The 14,561-nt window shown below is 44.5% G+C and overlaps 1 protein-coding gene across 1 annotated transcript in view; it reads right to left on the bottom strand.

Annotated features, from left to right (window-relative positions):
- The window catches only part of Nyx (nyctalopin), a 32,527-nt gene that overhangs the window by 13,739 nt on the left and 4,227 nt on the right, over positions 1 to 14,561 (bottom strand). The window contains exon 2 of the mRNA XM_031372083.1: positions 9,343 to 9,414. Within this exon, the coding sequence (XP_031227943.1) occupies positions 9,343 to 9,364 (22 nt within the window). The 5' untranslated portion in view covers positions 9,365 to 9,414. The remainder of the gene's footprint in view (positions 1 to 9,342; positions 9,415 to 14,561) is intronic.

The raw sequence follows: 14,561 nt of genomic DNA, 5'->3' as shown, positions 1-14,561 counted from the left end.
CCTCTCTCTCTCCCCCCTCCCTCTGTGTGTGTGTGTGTGTGTACAGGTATGTGCCACAGTATGCATATGGAGGTCAGATGACAACTTGTGGGAGTCAGATCTCTTCTTGTACCATGTGGATTCTAAGAAATGAACTCACATGGTCAGGCTTGGAGGCCAACATCTTTACCCACTGAGCCATCTGGCCAGTCCTGGTAAGAGTCTTAAGTAGCAGCCTAACACAGGTGTTATAGTTTGGCTTTGAAATGTCTTTCCAAAGGCCCATGTACTAAAACTTGGTCCAAAACCTCTGGAACCATTAGAAGGAGGAACCTTTTAGAAATAAAACTTAGTGAAGTAGGTCTTTGGAGGGAGGGGTGTCTTTGAAGGGCCTATTGGCATCCCAGGCTCAGCATTTCTTGCCCCTTTATTATGAAATTGATCGCTCTTCTGCCTCCACCACCCACATGATATACTGTGCCATTTTAAGCCTAAAGCAACAGAGGCAAGTAAGCATGGCTGGAAACCTGTGAAATGATAAGTCTAAATAAACCTTTCCTCCTTCTAAGCTGTATACCTTGGATCTTTGGTTCAGAAATGGAAAGCTAGCACAACCAGCCCCCTTCATTTTCGTAGTATGAGCCTTGTGGCCCCTCCCCTTTCCCCCAGAAGAACTGTGAACACTTCACCTTGCTCATGAAAGTGACCTGCATTCAGAACCAAAAGGAACCTTCCTTGACAGAAAATCTGTAAGAGTGAATTGAGAAATCCGGACAGTTCTGACTTTTCCATGGCCACGTGGAGGGCGTGGTCTTTCTCAAAATCAGCAGTGGTGATTTCAACAACAAATCTCCTTGGCTGGCCTGAGCTGAGTTCCATGGGAAAACCTTGGCCAGAAGAGCCTATTTGCCCAATTAAAATCAAGGTTAGTTTGTGAGAAAAGAAAGTCAATCCATCTGTCAGTTGCTTAGTAATATCTCCTCTCATGGCAGTATTTTGGGGATGGATCCATCTGCAAATCAAGGAAGGGTTTCCTGCCTCCCCCTTCAGTCTAAGGAATAGGAAGGGGAAGACAAGAAATGCTTAAGAAGGGCCTGGCATATTCAGAGGTAAGCCTTTCCAAAACATTCCATGGTCAAATCCTCTCCCTGAGGACATGTCCTTCTGTCCCAATTCTCGCAGACAGAGTTCCGTAGACTCTTCCCAGGCTAATTTTCATCCCCACCTTCTCATTCTGCTCCCATCTTTCTTTTTTTACATTTTTATTTATTCTTCTCTCATACAATACATCCCAACTGCAGTGTCCCCTCCCTCCACTCCTCCAAGTCTTCTCTTTTCCCTTCCCATCTGCCCCCATAAAAGTGCAGGCCTCCCAGAGATATCAACTGGACAGGGCATAACAAGATGCAATAAGACCAGGCACAAACCTTCATATCAAGGCTGGATAAGGCAACCCAGGAGGAGGAAAAGGGTCCCAAGTGCATGCAAAAGAGTCAGAGTCAGCCACCTTCCCAGTGTTAGGAGTCTCACAAAACCCCAAGCCAAACCGAGGACAGAATGTATGCAGAGGGCCTACAGAGACCCATGCAGGCTCTGCAACTGTCACTTTGGTCTCCGTGAGTCCTCACGCTGCTTTCTTTTTTTTAAGCCTCAGACAGAACATCCCTGTCACTCAGTTCCTCTGCCTGGGTTGTGTGGGCAGCTATGAGGAACAGGTGAACTGTACTGCTTGGGACAGCTGTGAAAGCAGTAGACCAAACCAGAAGTGACCTCCACTAGCCACTTGTCACAGGATTAAAGCTCATCAAGGGACAAATCCCTCAAAGCCAACTGGAAATATGTCCCAGAATAGGAAGCAAAACACCAGGTGTTCTGTTTACATTAAATATTCCCTAGAATCTCATGTGTTGAAGGGTTGGTCCCCTGCCTGTGGCACTATTTGGAAGTGATGGAACCTTTCAGAGACAGGACCTAGTGAAAGGCAGTCAGGTTCCTGGGCATGTGCCATTGTGAACGGATGTTAGGTCTTCAGCACACTCATACACATACTGCCTCCTGGCTGCTATGAAATAAGGAGCTTTACACTGTGTTTTCCTCACCATGGTATTCTGCCTTACCTCAAGCCCTAGAGCAAGATAGTTGGCTCATCACAGGCTGAAGCCTGAAGGTATGAGACAAATAGTCTGACTCTCTCCTCCTTAGCAAGTCATTTAGCTCAGATATTTCTGCCACAGCAATGGAAAGTTGATTGACACATCAGGTATCAGAATATTGAAGCTATCACTATGGAGAGTATCACTGTGGAGTACTATGCAAAGGATCCAAGATAATCAAGCCAGGGCTGCACACTAGAGTTCCATGGAGAGCTCATAATGCCTAAACCACTTGAAACATGGATGGGCTCCAACATACATCTGCTTTTCTATTGCTTATTTATCTGCATAGTTGTCTATGCCGGGCATGGAACCCAAGGCCTTGTGCATACCAGGAAAGCACTCTGCCTCTTAGAAGCTCCATCCACAGCCCTTGTTTTATTGTTGTTTGCTTGCTTTTTTGTGTGTACATGGGGTTTGGTTTCTCATTTTGTTTTTCAGACAAGGTCTTGTTATGTATCTCAGGCTGACCTGGAATGCAATGTAACGCATGCTAGCCTTGAATTTGTGACCTTCCAGTCTCCACCTGCCAACTACTGGGATTACAGGCACGTACCTTGCCTGAACCTTGATATTTTTAAGGTCCACAGGTGGGGCTGGGGTGATAGTTTAGTCTATAAAGTGCTGTAAAGGATCTGAGTCCCACCCCCAGAACCTACATAAAGAAGAGAGAGTAGTGGGACTCTAACTGCAAAACTAGGAAGGCTGATCCCTGGGGCTCCCTGCCAGCCAGACTACCTTACGTGGCAAATGGCAGGTGGGTGAGAGACTCTGTCTCAAAAAGTAAGGACTGCACAGCTCCAGAGGATAACACCTAAGATCAAGGTTATTCTTTGGCATACACACACACACCCCAAATACAACTCCACAGGTGATTCCAATGTGAAGCTTAAAACAAGAGTATGAACCAAGTTTGTCAAAGTGGGATCCATCTTTGTTGTGCAAAATGTGGTAAACTAGGTGCTGGGATGCATACCTGTAATCCTAGCCCTCAGGAGGCTGAAGCAGGAGGATCACAATTTCAAGGCCAGCCTGACCTCCACAGTAAGACCTTATCTCTAAAGAGGTAGACAGTGGTAAGGTGTGTAGCATGGAATAGCTGACTGGCCTAGCAATGTCTCTCTTAGGTATATAACCAAAGGAATGTGGCACACGCTTTTAATCCCAGCATTTAGGAGGCAGAGCCAAGCAGATTTCTGTGAGTTCAAAGCCAGCCTTGCCTACAGAGTGAGTACCAGGACAGTCAGGTCTATTACATAGAGAAACTTTGTCTGGAAAAAGAGAGAGAGAGAGAGAGAGAGAGAGAGAGAGAGAGAGAGAGAGAGAGAGAGAGAGAGAGAACCTATATGCATAAACATCTATGGCAACATTGTGAGCAATAACCAAAAAGTGGAAACAACTAATGGCTATGAACTAACTGATGGATATGCAAATGTGTACACTGGAATAGCCCACCTTAAAAAGAACATCACACCCAGGCAGTGGTGGCACATGCCTTTAATCCCAGCACTTGGGAGGCAGAGGCAGATGGATTTCTGAGTTTGAGGCCAGCCTGGTCTACAGAGTGAGTTCCAGGACAGCCAGGGCTATATAGAGAAATCCTGTCTCAAAAAAAAAAAAAAAAAAAAAAAAAAAAGAGAAAGAAAGAAAGAAAGAATATTACAAGCACATGCCAAAATGTAGACGAAGGGGCAATTTCTAAAATGTGCAAAGCTGAGCTTCATAACACAGGTCAGTAATCTCAGTTACTTAGAAAGGAGGACCACAAATTCAAGGCCAGCCTGTACATGATAGTGAGGCCCTATTTCAAAAAGTGGGGAGGGGGTTTCCTGGCATGGTGGCTTATACCTTTAATCCCAGTACTCAGGAGGCAGAGGCAGGCAAATCTCTGTGAATTCTAATCCAGCCTGCTGGTCTACATAGTGAGCTCTAGGACAACCAGGACTATTTAGAGAGACCCCATCTCAAAAATAAATAAATAAATAAAAGAAGTCTGGGATATAGCTTAGTGATAGAGGATTTACATAGGATGTGTGAGGCCCTAGCTTCAATCCCCAAAACTGCAAAACAAATTATACTTGGGGAAATGAGGTAGTCACAAGGCCACATATCATATTATTTCCATTTACAGGAAATGTCTGCAACAGGAAAATCCATAAAGACCTCAGTCTAGAGGTTGCCAGGAGCTGAAAAGAGGGGCAAGCTTGTCGGGACTAGATAAGAGTGACAGTTGCACAACATTGTTAATTATCCTAAATGTCACATGTGAAAGGGTAGTACATTTTATGTGAATTTTACATCAATTTATTAAAAAAAAAAAAAAGTTACGAGGTGTCCCTAAATCTGGCAAACACCAGAAACAAACTGTCAGTCTGTGGCCTGGAGAGATGGATGTGCCAGCTCCAAGCTGCAGGGAAACATTGCTGACCAGCCCCAGGCACCCCACAGAATGGCATTTTAATATGGACCAGCTGGGGAGCCTCTCTCTGGAGGCACTAGGCTCTGCAAACATGTGTTTTCCCCCCTGAGGTTTGTTAGGGGAATGGTTACTCATGGAGTTTCCAACCACAGGTTGAGCTTGGAATATTTTTGTATTCTCATTGTTTGAAAAAGACTTGTGCCTCACAAAACTAAAATAGTATGGGAAAATGTGGTCTGTTTTCTGGTTTCAACAGAATCTAGTTAGCCACTTTGGCTCTAGAAATCATTCTCTTCCCACTCCTGGCAAATGCTGCCCCAGTTGTTCCTCCAGCCAAGCCCAGTGCTAGGTTTTCAAAACAGAACTAATGGGGAGACAGAAATGTATGAGGGAGTGCCGTGCCATGGCCTATGGCCTCAGGTGACCCCAGAACTTGCTTCTTACTCCATGCAGGTACCTATTGTGACAAGAAGGAAAAGAAGGAGCCAAAGATATGGCTCAGCAGTTGAAATAAATAAACAAATGCATAAATCTTTTATTAAAAATAAAACAAGCTGGAGAACCTTATAATACAACAAATCCACTCAAAACATATGAAGCTGATTCAGTACCAAAAGACTTGTAAGACTAGAAATAGGAAAGAAAAAGAGCCAAGTGGTGGTGGCACATGCCTTTAATCCCAGCACTTTGGAGGCAGAGGCAGGCAGTTCTGAGTTCAAGGCCAGCCTGGTCTACAGAGTTCTAGGACAGCCAGGGCTATACAGCCCTATAAAACTCTGTCTTGAAAAAAAAAAAGGAAAGAAAAAAATCAATGTGGTGATGGTGGGTGCTGGACTTTTTCTTTCTCTTTTATTATTTTTATTTTGTGTGTATGGGTGTTTTTGCCTGCATGTCTGTACACTATGTTTGTGTAGTGCCTGTGTAGGCTAGAAGAGGGAGTCAGATCTCCTGGAACTGGAATTATAGTCGTTGTAAGCCTACACATGGGTGCTGGGAATCAAACTCCAGTTCTCTGCTAGAGCAGCTGGTACTTTTAACCACTGAGCCATCTCATCAGTCCCTTCCAAACCCACCTATCCCCACTTGTTTTCCTTTCTGGTTATTTTTGAGACCAAGTTTCTTGTAGCCCAGGCTGACTTTGACTTCTTTATCATAGCCTAGGATAGCCTTAAACTCCTGATCCCCATGCTCCTGCCTCTACCTTCTGAGGGCTGGGTTTGTAGGTATGTGCTAGCATGTCCAGCTCAGTTCCCTTCAAGAACTGGAACTTAGTGTAAGTAATGTCATTGAAGGCACTGCTCTTAAAAGAGATTAATGTATTTCTTATTCTCTCAGGAAGTCCCACAAGAGTAGATTGTTATTGGCAAGCCTGACACCTCTTCAGAATATTTCTTGCTTCCTGACTCACTATATATTTTATTCCTATTGCATATTCATCTACTATGAGACCCTCACCAAGAATGAGTACATACTGATGCCATATTCTTTGACCTCCAAAGCCATAACCTGAATTAGCAACCAAAAACATGCCCCTAACAGGAATCAATTTAAATTCCTAACAATAAGGAAATGCATACATGAGCAAACAATGTATCCACACAAAGAACATACTGCTTTTCACTCAAAATCAAGAACTACTGGTACATATAATAGCATCAGTGAATCTCTTACATGTGTTGCTTAACATGCCACAGTATCTGCCTCTACTGTGAGAGAATTCCCCCTGGAGTCCAGTTTTCTCCCTAAACTCCTGCTTTCTTCTTGTAAGCTTAGTTGCTTAAGAAACAATTAAGATTGCCTTCAATAAAATGTACTCATTTTGGTAACTGGCTGCAGCTCAGTTGGTGGAGTGTCTAGTAAGCATAAAGTCTTGGCTTCAGCATCATGTAAAAACAGGTGCAATGGTACACAAAAAAAGTACCTCTTTTAAAGTGCAGTTCAGTAAGTAGAACAAATATTTATACCTATCATATCAATCAACTGAGAGCATTTCTCATCGAATCTCCAGAAAGTTCTTTCTTGTTCCTTTGGCACATGTCCTCTCTGCAGACCACAAAGCTGCTTTCTGAACTGAGGTTTGTCTTTGTAGGATTTTATAGAAATGGTAGTGAATGGTTCTTTCACTCAACAGTATGTTTATGGGGTTCTTCCACATTGAGTTGTATCCACTAGCCTGTGATAAACAACAGTGGTACTTTGATGAACATATTCCTCTACCTGTGCTATGGTCTGAATATGAGATGGCTCTGGTAGATACAGGTATTGAGTGCTGGAGTTATTTTGAGTGTAAGCTGAGGAAGTGATGTCTAACTGGAGAATCTAGGCCCAATTGAATGAGTCCTTGTGTATGAGGGGGGGGTTATCATGCCCCATCCCTTCCTGTATTCCCCCTTTCCTGTTTCCTGGCTGCTTTATCCCACCATTCCTTCCCTGCCGTGATGAACAATGGAAACTCCCTTCCTTCCTTCCCCTCCCCCCTCTCTCTGTGCGTGCGTGTGTGTGTGTGTGTGTGTGTGTGTGTGTGTGTGTGTGTGTGTGTATACATGCATTTCTTATTTATCTAAGAGTAGGACTGCTTGGGCCATATTTGCCTTTCCACAAAATTGTTCTCCAAAATAGTACAACCATTTTATACTACTGCCAAAGATACATGAACATTCCAGTTGTTTTACATTCTCATCAAAGCTTGATGGTTGTCAGACTTTCACATTTTGGCTCTTGTTGTGGGTCTGAGACTAGCGCCTTGTGATCTTACTTTCCTAATCCTTCTGGACAGAGCCCTCTAATAACGAGTGTGAATGAGGGCATCCAGCAGAGGAAAGGGGTCTTCTTACTCCGGGCTGCTCCATGCTTTCAATCAACAAGCCATTATTAGACACCTACCACCTCTTAGATTCTGACAGAGAAGTGGTCAGTGATCTCTCTAATGACTCAGTGTGGAGCAAGCAGGACTCTAGAAAGTAAGTTCTAGAATTTAAATATGCTCCTGCAAACAACAGGGAGCTAGGAGCTTGGTACCCCCGGAGGGGGATATGGGAATGTCTGTACTTATCTGCCTGTGAGAAGCACTTCCAGCATGTCCCCAGGAAAACTGTTTCTGCTTCATTCAGTCTTGCTTCACATTTCCCTTGATCTGAGCCACTTCTTGTTCTGAGCCACTTCTCCTTCTCTCAGTCTTTTTGTTCCCCCTAGCCATGGAGACAGATCGCTATCCCTGCCTGCTTCTTGGGAACAAGTTGTTCCCATTGCTTGAAACTTATCATCAGAGAAATAGTCTCCGTGCTGCTGGAGTGTGTTTTAAATGAAAGCACTAGGGAATGTGTGTCTATTGTTAGTAAATGATGTCATCACTGAGCTTGCCAAACTGTCACAAGCAGTCTGGATGTCTTTCAGGGTTCTGTAGCAGAGACAGCTCCGATCTGCAGCATGCAGGCTCTGAATATGGTCTGGACTTTATGAGTGGCAGCAGAGCTTTGGGTATGCATTGAAAATAATATTGGCTTTTGGAAGCAAACATTCTGTCCCCATGACTCAGTCAATCTTCTCCTTTCTAAGGAGGAGAAATGGCAAGGTGCTGGCTGTTAGTCACTATATAAATGTCAACCTCTGTCCTTTGGAGGCTCCTTGAGCAGGAAGTCATATCTTATTTATCATGATGTGACCTATGACCCCTTGATGTTATTTGGTTTTAGTTTTGCTTTCTTATTTACTGGCTCTCCATTAAGGCATGTAGGTTTCTCAAAGACAAAAGCCATGTGGTTATTCTACCTCTATAGCTTCCCTTGTGTGCACTGAACACTATTGATTATTTGATGGAACAGAGCATTTCCTACTTTTTTAAAGAGATGGAACATAGAATGTTCTGGTTAGCTTTCATGGTCAACTTGGCACAACCTATAGTCAACTTGGAAGGGAGCCTCAATTGAAGAAATCCCTAGAATGGATTGGCCCGTGAGCATATCTGTAAGGGTTTGTCTTGATTATTAATTGATTGTAGGAGTGCACACTATAGAGAACACCATCCCTAGGCAGGTGGTTCTGGGCTGGATAAGAAATCTAGCTAAACAGAAGACAGCCAACAAGCCAGCAAGCAGCATCCTTTCACAGTTCCTGCTGTTCTTTGGCTATGAGTTCCTAGGTGAAAGGTAACCCTGTATGGATTAGCAAGCAGCCTTCCTTCAAGTTCCTGACTCAAGCTTGCCTTGACTTTTCTGAATGTATACCATGACCCAGAGCTGTGAAATGAATAAATCCCTTCTTCCCCTTTGTTGTTTTCTGTCTACCTGTTTTTATCACAGTGACATAAGGAAAATAAGAACACAAAACACTGTTACTAGTATTTGAGAATCATCTGATAAAATATTCTGTAACAGGTAGCATATATAAAGATCATTACATATATCACCATAACTTCAAGCAGTTAATTCCCACACTTGGGAGGCTGAGGGAAGAGGAGCACCGCAAATTCAAGGTGAGCCTTGGACACATAATAAGTTCGAGGTTAGTCTGCACTATATGAGATGCTGTTTCAATATACATACATTCACATATGTGCACAAAGTTTGAAAAAATACAATAAAAATACTTAAACATCTATAATGTCACAGTTACCACTTACTTGTTTCTCATTTTCTAGCCTTTCCCCACACTCACACAGCAGGGAAATCTAATCAGAAAGAGTATCCAGAGATGCAGCTGTAACTGAAACTGCTTAGAGCCCATACTCTTTAGGCACGAGCCCTGTGACCGCTGCATACCTTCCCATCCCAGCGCCTCTGGCCCAGGACTCACCATGAAGAAGCAGGATCAGCATCCCTTGGCCTTCCTTGAACCTGGTGGCTTAGAGCCACTCAGCTGTAGGACCTGAGGGGAGAAAGGGCAGGTCAGCAGGTCGTAGGCTACCCAAGAGGGGTCCCTTGGGAACTCTGCCCACACCTCCACATTTCCTTGGCTATACCCAACCATTTCCCCTTCATTGGTTCATTCCTCCCCCAAGGATCCTAGTGTTGGGATCACTCCAATTTCACTACATCCATCCATTTGGAAACCCTTAATCAACAACCCAGGTATCACTCAGGATTCAGTAAGAAAATAGATGGTGGAAAGCCTCTGCAGAAAAACCCTTAATGGCCCATCTCCAAATATTGCTTACCATCCTGGGGGTCTGCCCATAGCGCCCCCAGCCCCTCCATCTCTCAAGAAATGGTGCAATAAGAAATAAAGGCTGGAGCAGGGGGCACACAGGAGCAAAGGGCAAGGACTGTGCATGCAGCTTTGTGCATGCATAAGGTCTGCTGCGAGATTTTTCTTTCTCGAAAGATAGTAGCTGGAAAAGCCTTGGTATCAGATGAGGATTAGCAGAGATGAGCAAACGTGTCTGCCTTTTGAATCGCCAAAGCCAATGGCAGATTTTGCTGACACACCAATCGGTTTTATCCCCAAGCCTTGGCCACAGGAGCCTTCCTGCCCTCTCCATCTGCCAGGCCCCCTTTTTGCTTTAAACCCTTCCCACATTCTGCCCAGTTCCCTGACCCCAGCCCTAGACCCACCCATCAGCAATAAGCAGTCCGAAATCGGCTTCCCACTACCAAATGATATTATAGGTCTTTGCAACAAGGACACATTATGTAACTTTAAAGGGCTCAAGTGGGGACCAGGCAGTTTAACATAACCGTGTTTTGCCCAAATTGCAGACTGCTGATTTCATCTCTTTGGAAAGGCGGATGATCCCCGAACAGAAGGTGGCAGAGGCCCTTCCCAGCAGGCAAGAGGCTTTGGTGTTGGGGCTTGCAGCCATGCTTGGCCTAAGGCCATTAAGTCCCGTGTCATGTTCAGAATCTGAGGTTTTACAATCCCATCAGGCGAGGATATAAGCTCTTGCTGCTCTGTTTGGTTTGTGGATGCAGCAGAGGTGATAGCTGTAGCAGTGCCGGGGAACTGGTTAGGAATGCAGAAACTCAGGCCCCCAGACTCATTGCATTTTAACAAGTGAGTATGGGAGATTCCTCTGCTTGGGAGGTTGCAGAGACTGATTCCTGGACAGAGAGCAGGGACATGTTTCTCTGGCCCCTCAGCCACAGTTCAGCTGTCCTACATGCCCCCAGTCCAAGCAGCTCCTCCAGGCCTGAGTGGGGGTGGAGGTTGGCTGCTGCTCCCTTGTGAGACATCCATGAAAACATGCCAAATTCTGACTCTGTTGAGTGGAAATTTGACATTCCCTTCCCATAATAAGGGCTCTGTTTGTGAATTCAGCCATCAAGGCCACAATACCCTGGGGAATTATTGTTTTCTTACATTTGGACCTTGAAAGCCAAAATATGACTGAACTGGTCTAACCTCTGATACGAAGTGCCTTAGTTAGGGTTTCGTTGCTGTGAAGAGCCACCATGGCCAAGGCAGCTCTTATAAAGGCAAACATTTAATTGGGCTGGCTTACAGTTTCAGAGGTTTAATCCATTATCATCATGGCAGGAAGCCTGGCAGCATCCAGACAGACATGGTGCTGGAGGAGCCGAGAATTCTACATTCAAAAGCAGCTGGGAAAGACTGTGTGCCACACTGGGTATAGCTTGAGTGCAAGAGACCTCAAAACCCACTCCCAGAGACAACTTCCTTCAACAAACTACAACTACTCCAACAAGGTCACACTTCCTATAGTGCCACTCCCTATAGGACAAGCATTCAAATACATGAGCCTATGAGGGCCCCTATTCCTAATCAAACCACCACAGGAAGGAATGAATGGGATGGGATGGGTGGAAGTAACATAGGTGAAGGAAGCATCCCCCCATCCCACATGAAGTCCTTATCCCTAGGTTAAGTAGGAGTGGTAGACACAGTCAGTAACCACAAGGGTTGCAAAGGTCCTTGTGGAGCAGGAAGGTAGAGCTGGTGTGAGATCTTAAGGCCAAACAGAAACCATACAAGATTAGCATTAGAGAAAGACTGCTAGTAAGCAAACTCTCCAACCCTGGAACCACCCTGCTCCCCGCACCACATATACCCCGACTCATAGCTAAGAGGCCTGCTAGTGTAAGATCCTAAACAGGGGCATCTCAGAAAAACACTGGGAGGCCAGGAGTTTCCTTAATAAGACAAGCTCAGGAACTTTGTAAAGGGAATGGCTAATTAACATTCCTCAGATCACAGGGTGAGAAATAACCTGCGGGTGGGGACACATTCCGCAGGGTGGACCTTTGCCCACCTTCAGACAAGGGAAGTCCTTGCCATCTCATTTCCTAAAGAGCAATCAGTTTAAAAAGTCACACTGTTCTACCAATCACATTGTGTCTAATGGCTGCTGTCCTTAAAATTGTATAAAAGCTCATTGAATAAGCTGTGTGTGGTTGCCACGGCTCCTTAGGGTCAGGGATGGCTCCAGTGCACTGGAATAAAAATCCTCAAGCTCTTTGCATCGATCAGGCTCCATGTGATTCACTCAGGGGGTCTCCGGTAAGCTAAGGCTCGACAGGGGCTTACACTAGAACTGCCTGGAGCCATAGGAGCAGGAGGTACAGAGTGTCTGAAGATGATAATGAGAGACAGGTGATCCATTAAGTTGTGAGTAGAATCACATATAACAGAGCATGGCCAAGAAAGCCAACATTACACAAAGAAGCTCCAAAGCCCCCGCTACATATCATAAAAGACCCATCCTGGTACAGCGTTGGTCATTTGTGCTTCTAAATGTTCTCCTGCTCTTGCTTCTCCCCTCAAACGTGTCTTTTTTGACTTATATTTTCATCATTTTTAGTTATGTGTAGGTGCATGTGTCCACATATGGGCATGTGTGTGTGAGTGCAGATGCCTGAGGAGGCCAGAGGCATCTGGTCCCCTGGAGCTAGGGTTACAGACCATTGTGATATGCCAGGCATGGGTGCCCAAAACCCAACTCTAATCCTCTTAACTGTTGAATTGAATAAACCATGCCTGCTTCTACTACTATCTATGTGTCTGCGTTAGCTTTCTTATCCTCAACACAGAGCCTAGAACCCCTTGAAAGAACCAACCAAACCCTGACCCCCACTGCATCCACTTGTACCTTCACTTCAAACATCCCAGTGAAGTCTCTGTGCCCTTTCCCTCCCCTCTTCAGCAAACCAGAGGTTGAAATATGGCTTAAAAAGTGGGCCCAGTTACACTCACAGCCCTTGTTGGTGGCTAATCAAGTTTCCCTTACCTTTTGGCTTCATCAAACTCATGGGTCAACAACTCTAGCATTGTTCACTGATGAAGGCTCACTGATGAAGACCCTTGCCATCTGTGGAACTGTTTCTCCCCGGGGGAAAGGGAAGGGGACATTGAAGAACAAGTAGCCCTTGTCGGTTACCTGTGCCCTGTTGATGGACCAACCTGACTGAATCTTAAGATTAGAAGCCATCTTCTTACAAGGTCAAAATAAGTTCATTCCTGTTTTCTGTCAAACTTAAATTTGACAGTATCTTGACCCATTTTTTAGAATTTGACATGTTCCATACCCTATATTCTGACCTCCACTCTGATAAGATGTTCTTCCAAATAATTTTAAAATGTTCATTCAAATTCCTACATAACCAAAAAATATCCCTCAACCCTTGGAAACCTCCTAGTCTTGCAGTTTTTAAAGCTGTATAAACTACACTGACTCCTGTGTTCATGGCTGTTGTCTCAAATCTTGCTTTAGGGAAAGAGCCCTGTCTGACAGAAAATAAAGCTTGCTTAATTCAACTAAAATTATTTGAGTTGGTGGTCTTTTCTCTCATTCAATGGGATTAACATTATCTGTAGTGAATAGACACACACACACACGAAAGTCACACAACACTTCATCTTCATTTTTAAAAAACATAGAAGGGCCCTTCTGTGTTCCTTTCTGGCTTTAGGTCACGATTCACTGGGCAGCAGGACAGAGGAAGAGAATGATGAGAGGTGTGAGACCCAGTTTTCCCCCTTGCATGTCTTCTAAAGGAAGCTCCGTCAGCAGAGGAGACAGGCTAAGTTTCTGTGGTATTTCTGCCCATTGGTTTCGAAGTGACCACAGTTGAAGGGCAAAATAAAACTCCCCCTTTGCAGGGATTTTTGGTGTGATGGGACCTTCCACTGCAAAGCATGCCCCATGGACCTAAGACGCCAACCACATGCAGACTGACCTGGGAGAGTAGCTCAAAGTTCGTTGTCACAAGCCAAGGAATCTTAATGACATAGACACTGGTGAGGATCTGTAAAGCAGATGCAGGCTTTATTCTGAATTGTTACAGAAGAGCAAGAAAATAAGAAGGGAAAATTTTTAAGGAAAATTGAGAGGAACTCCACAGAACTGGGAGAGGCTTACAAGAGTGAGGGAAATTTGTTAAATTCCTCTTTTCTAGAGTTTCTATAGAGCGAAAGCAGAAACTGGAGAAAGGCTAAGGAAATCTCTCCTGAGATTGGTTAATTCTATGGGCTATCATGAGCTGTACCAAGGAACGGCCCACATGCTCTATGCCTGCTGCCCTGACCCAATCAGGGAATTGATCATATGCTGTTTGTGTACTGCCTAGTCTGGGTAGTTGAAGCCCCTCTCCAGCCAGCTTTGACCTTGACTGTTGACTAGCTGTTAGTCACTTTGCCAGTGGTCTCATTTCATTCTGTTGCTGTGAGAAATATCATGGCCAAAAGTAATTTAAGGGAAGAAAGGATTTTTTTTGGCTTACACTTCCAAGTCATTGTTCATCATTAAGAGATGTTGGGGGAGGAACTAAGCAGAAATTTGAAGCAGAAACCATAGAAGAATGCAGCTTGCTGGTGTGCTCACAGGCTCATTCATGGTTAGCTAACTTTCTTATACAGCTCAGGGCCACTTGCCCAGAGAATATTGCTCATATGGGAGAGTCTAGTACACTATAGGCAGCACCATTCCCTGGGCAAGTGGTCCTGGTCTGTATAAGAAAGTTAGCTAACTCTGAGCCTGTGAGCATGATCAACTTGAAGTTTTATTATGGCAGAGCATTAATTCTATCAGTTACCAAGATATAGATGCAGTCTTTTTTTTT

Source organism: Mastomys coucha, chromosome X (assembly GCF_008632895.1).
Source record: "Mastomys coucha isolate ucsf_1 chromosome X, UCSF_Mcou_1, whole genome shotgun sequence".
Lineage (NCBI taxonomy): Eukaryota > Metazoa > Chordata > Mammalia > Rodentia > Muridae > Mastomys > Mastomys coucha.
This window is presented reverse-complemented; position numbering and strand designations above follow the sequence as displayed.